Below are 5,586 nucleotides of genomic sequence, written 5' to 3' on the forward strand. Positions count from 1 at the left end.
AAGAAAGACTTAGATCCATTTTGAACAATTTTGCAGACTCTACATGGCTGAAAGTGAATTACTACAAACTAGTGATGGTGCCTCTCAATGTAGCCACATGAAAAAATGAAACATCCCTCATCCTTACTTGGATGCAGTGAAGGATCTTTCTCATGGTGTCCCCTCCACTGTCAAGGTGGAGTCGTTGGAATCCCATTGTGTCAATTGGGATGAGCTATTCATCTCCTATGATGATGACTACGAGCAGCTGTGTGTCTTAGTACAGCCACTAGTATGTCGGAGCCCCTCCACGGTCGGTGGAGTCATCGGACTCCCATGGTGTCCATTGGGATTAGCTCTTGATCTCCTGCTAGGATGATGATTACTATGAGCAGTGCGTCTTAGTATATCCACTCGTATGTTGGAGTTAACTTTTATGTTGTGTATGTTTAAATCGAGTTTGAGAGTATCAAAGTGTGTAGTATTGTGTCTGTCGAAATTGAATTTGATACCTTTTTTGACATCATCTTAAAAGCTACCTGATGCTCTATCATGCATCATCTTTTTTTGTGTGTGGATAAATAGTGGGAGAGCTTCCCACTGCAAATTTACTTATCATGATTCAAATTTTGAAAAAAAAACCAAAAACATTAAAATGAACAGGAAGAAACGAAAAAAGATATAAAAGGAAAAAAACTTACTGGGCCGCGGCCCACAGCAGCTGGCACGCGAGCGAGCAGTATAAGCGATACATAGTGATTGCAGGATTCTGCCCTAAATATTCAGAAGCTTGTTTTGAGCAACTGGGAGCAAGATCGAATTGGTTCCCAAATGACCGGGGCAAGGAGAAAAGAATTCAAAAACCCGCTGGCACTGCCTGGCTAGATCGATCTAGATAGCTAGTTCCACATTAGACGCCATACTCTAATTGGAATGCAAGCAAAGGGACCAGAATGTGGCTCTTTGCCATCATCTTTTGTGCGACATCAGCAAGCAAGGAATTTCGTTGCTAGTACATAATAACTAATCATCAGCAGAAACACGGAATGCTTGCATGCATCTCCCTATCCCCTTTCACGTGCTACAATTTCCGCACGCCATGCCTCCCAAAACCGCGCCCGCGAATGCGTCCACACCTGCCGGCAACTCCACCGCTCTCACGCCGGCCGCCGTCTCCGTCGCTAGCGCCAAGACCCACATCCCGGTCGTCCTCAACCTTCAGGCCGCCAACTACACCAAGTGGCGCACCTTCTTCACCGCCCTCGCCGGCAAGTTCGGTCTCATCCCTCACATCACCGAGGATGCTCACGTGCCCGGCAACGACCCGGTTTGGGCCATGGACGACTTCACCGTCCTCACGTGGATGTACAACACCATCGACGAAGGCGTCCTGGAGATCATCATGGAGCCCGAACAATCCGCGCTGGAACTCTGGACCGCCGCGGAGTCTCTGTTCCGCGACAACCTGGAGTCGCAGGCGTTCTTCCTCGAGTCTGCCTTCCGTGCCCTCAACCAGGACAGCCGCCCCGTCGCCGATTTCCTGCGGGACATCAAGACGCATGCCGACGCACTGCGCGACGTCGCCAGCCCCGTCTCCGACAAGACCATGGTGATGAACACGCTGAACGGCCTCCACGAAGACCTCTCTCACATGGCTGCCATCATTAACTCGAAGACCCCGTTCCCTTCATTCATCAAGGCGCGCTCCATGCTTGTCCTCGAGGAGCAGCGCCTCCAGCAAGAGCGCAAGCGCTCCCACGCAGCTGCTCTGTACTCTTCCTCCGGCCAAAGCTCGCGAGGTGGCTCCAGCGGTTACGGCGACCACACCGGCGGAGTCCCGACCTCCGCCACCCACGGTGGTCCTGGTGGCCATGTATCCTTCCCTGCCAGCGGCTACGGTAGGTGCTCCAGCACCGGCGGCGGCAAGGAGAAGCAGAAGCCTGGTCCTCCCGATCGTGTTCTAGCACCGGCCCACCAGGCCGTTATCCACCCTTCTCCAGTTCCCCAGCCTGGCTACTGGATTTGGGCAGGGCCGTCTCCTACTGGCCCACACGCATGGTGCACGCCGCCGGCGCAGTATAACGGCCTGCTAGGCCCACGTCCCCAGGCTTACCTGCCGACCATGGCACCATCTCCACCAGCATATCATACGATGATGGCACCAGCAGTGTCTGTCTCGACACCGCCCGCTGCTCCGACGTGGGACTACTCCGGCATTGTCCACGCCATGACTGCCATGCACCTGCAGTCGCCCAATTTCAACGGATGGGTGCTGGACCCTGGCTCTACCTCGAACATGTTGGCTGATTACGGTATACTCCACTCTCTCTGTCCCTACATTTCTTCTTTCGTTATTACTATCGGTAATGGTTCCTCAATTCATATCATATCTAATCCTCCATAAACACACCAAGGCATTCTTTCCGTCTATGCAATGTTTTAGTAGATTCATCACCATAGTTAAATTCTTGTATATGATCGTCAATGTACATGATGATTCTTGTTCTATCGATTTTCACTACTTTGATTTTTCTGTGAAGGCCCCCCACACCCGGATAGAGAGTCTTCGCAGCAATAGTGATGGTGATCTCTACACTTTTGATCCATCCACACCTTTGGCGTATCCATCCAGTCCTTTGGTGACTTCCTCCTCGTACCTGTTGGCATTGACGCCTCGGCCACCCTGACGCCATCTCTGTTTTAGGGAGATCATCTCTTCTTATTTCATGTAATAAGCATGCATCCCCTACAGGCCATGCATGTCAATTGGGAAAGCGCACACGTTTACCTTTCTCTCTTTTTCTACCAATCTTACTACCACTTATTCTTTTCTTTGTGATGTGTGGATGTCTACAGTTGTTAGTATTTTAAGCTTTAAATACTATCTAGTCATTCTTGTTGACCTCTCACACTTTTGTGGAATTTTCTCATGAAGGATAAATCCGAGGTTCACACCTCAATTCTTCTTAAATTCCTTGCCTATGTGCCTACACAAGTTCAGCTCTGTCTTCAAGCCACACAAGCAGAAATGGTCATAAATTTATTAGTTCCACACTGACGGTAAATGTTGAGACACAAGTCGCTCACATTGGCCTCGCTTGTCCATACACCTCGTAGAAAAATGGCAATACACCATCAACGACGGTGTGGACACTTCACAATAGCAACAATGTTGTGTGCACCCTCCTCTGTGAAGGGTGCATGCCTTGGGCTATAGCTACTGCCACATATCTTCTTAATCATCATCATTCCCAAACCATTAAGTTTGATCCTCTGTATGCACGCCTACAAAGAAAACCACCTCCTTCCTTAATCACCGAGAGTGTTCGGGTATGGTGTGTGTGTTATTCTTATTCTCCATAGTTAGTAGCGTAAATTTAGCCAGCAGGAGTATCACTTTTGGCTAATATCAGAAATTGTCATTCCAATTCTCGGTGGGAGGGTTTAATCTTGTTTTTGCTAATTTTGGATGCAATTCATGCAATTTTGTTTTGGAACATTAGAAATTTAATTTGAGGGGCAGCTGAAGACACCTACGTAGCTATAGGAGGTAGTGGTACAGTAAGACACATGAGTTTGGAATTTGGAGCGACGGACCTGGATTTTCGACTATGACGGCCTCCATGGTCATGTGGACAATGCGGCGACCAGGTCTCGAGATGGTGATGGCCTTTTGAGGTTGGCGGCGGTATGGGACATCCGCTCTACCTCCATATCGGGTTCGATCCGGCTCACCAGGTGCTACGCACAGCTACCTGGGGATGTGTCAAGTCATGCATGTCGTCGGCAGGTGCTACGCGCAATGACTCATGTGGAGGAGTCAAGTCATGCCTGCTATCGATAGGTGCTACAAACGGTGGTTTGTATGGAGGCGACAAATCATGTCTGGAGCTGTTGGATCGAAGGTGGTGCAGCAGAGCTGAGACGTTATGGGAGGTCCGTTTTCCGGTATCTCCTCAAGTGGTATCCGACTTTTGAGGTGTCGATTGCCGGACAAGAGATGATGGTAAAGGCGACTTCAATGACAAATAATGCATTCTTCAGTGGAAACACAAGATCTCTGATTAGGTTTTGTTGACGCGCGTCTGCGTCGTGTCCTTGATGAAGGTGGTGGATCGAAGCTCGACTTTGGAAATCAAAATCTCGACCTCTGGTCTTGACGTAGGTGGTGAATTTTGCAACTTAATCAATGAGAGGCGGTGTGCATTACTCGATGCAGAGGCCCGAAGCTCCGTTTCCCTTTTGGAAGAAAAAACGGTAGGTACCAACTTTATTCGAGAGCAATCACTGATGGAAAAAAAACGTGCGAGCCCAACTAATTTAGTCATGGGAGCCCTCTGCATGGACTCATCGCCGATAGATAATTCCTTGGATGTCGACGCGGTCTCAAGTCCATGTCAAAAAAGAGTCCTTGTCACGCGTGCACGAAGATGTCGAGCTCCAAGACCGCGTCATTGCCGCTCCAGCTCGCCGTCTTCATGAGCACGTACCCCCTGGCCATCCTGAACATCCCCGTGCCGCCGACCACCGAGAGCTCCCTGACCTGCGCCAACACGGCGTTGCGGCCCGACACGGCCAGCGTGCTCCCGTTGTAGGGCCCACTTGTGAGCAGCACGTTCATGGAGACGAGCACCGCGGGGTCGCCGCCCGCGGATGACGCCGCGACGTAGAACCCCTGTGCGCGCCCGACTGCCCTGGACGCCCGGCCGGGGCCGTCGGTGAGAGTGTCGTCCATGACTAGCGTGTCGCCGAAGCGCCTGTCCACGGAACCCCTGAGCGTCGGGCCGGTGCCGGTGCCGCGGGCGACCACGACGGCGCTGGGGTTGGGTCCCGTGGAGAAGTCGTGCATGTACATGTGGATATGGTGGGATTCCTCCGCACCGACGGCGCCGTGGATGGCGTGGCGGGCAGACGAGAGTGAGACGACGGACGCCGCCGCCATGAGGACCGTAGCTAGAGCTGCAGATGTGAGTTGGCGAGCCATGTCGATCGGATTAATTTGCAATGTGGCGGTGCAAGGATTTGTCCTTAAATAGCATTCGCCAAATCGTCGCCTCTTTCGATGGCAAAGGGCTTTCACCGTTTCACGTGCCCCGGCCGGCCACTGAAGCTGATGAGTGCAGCCCATGCTGATACAGGCATCGGTGCTGTGGCCTTACGGGGAGTAGAGAGTAGCTAGACGAAGATGGACGTGGACATGACATGCATTTCGTAGAGAATGAAGCATGCCACGAAAGTAAGTGAAGTGCTGCTCAATCACAGCTGAGAGCTTTTGCGAGTGCGATTGGAACTTGGAAGAGATGGATGCACGGGAGAAGATAAGGAATTAAACGCAGGTGCGATGCGAATGGCAGTCGCATGGTACGTGGAGCGCCGAATATGAGCGGACGTTTATTTACTACTACCTCTGTCCGGATTTAATTGACGCGAATCTGTTCCTTAGCCTTCTTCCCCCGCGTCAATTAAATAGGAACGGAGGGAGTATATAGAAGCTTTGATTTAGAACCAAGCAAAAAAAATGCCACGTGGCAACTTATTTTTACCTTTTTTAGTTATAGTGTTGCCCCCCACCGTTCTGTAAAAACCAAATGCCACTGCCCTTGTCTC

General features: G+C 51.0%; 1 protein-coding gene across 1 annotated transcript; it reads right to left on the reverse strand.

Moving 5' to 3' along the window:
• Nucleotides 1-1,284: 1,284 nt before the first annotated feature.
• On the reverse strand, nucleotides 1,285-4,963 carry LOC124672304 (dirigent protein 1-like). Its single transcript, XM_047208555.1, has 2 exons — nucleotides 4,412-4,963; nucleotides 1,285-1,344 (listed from the first exon to the last, which is right to left on the reverse strand). The coding sequence occupies exons 1-2, from the start codon at nucleotides 4,961-4,963 to the stop codon at nucleotides 1,285-1,287; spliced, it is 612 nt and encodes a 203-aa protein (XP_047064511.1).
• Nucleotides 4,964-5,586: the final 623 nt, after the last annotated feature.

This window comes from Lolium rigidum, chromosome 7 (assembly GCF_022539505.1).
Source record: "Lolium rigidum isolate FL_2022 chromosome 7, APGP_CSIRO_Lrig_0.1, whole genome shotgun sequence".
NCBI classification, from domain to species: domain Eukaryota; kingdom Viridiplantae; phylum Streptophyta; class Magnoliopsida; order Poales; family Poaceae; genus Lolium; species Lolium rigidum.

Bases quoted from the DNA above. Each gene is read 5' to 3' on its own strand.
- LOC124672304 (XM_047208555.1), bottom strand. From the start codon at position 4,963: ATGGCTCGCCAACTCACATCTGCAGCTCTAGCTACGGTCCTCATGGCG. The intron at 1,345-4,411 runs ATCTTCGTGCAC...ATGGTGTTGTAC, and splicing joins ACGCGGTCTTGGAGCTCGAC to ATCCACGTGAGGACGGTGAA.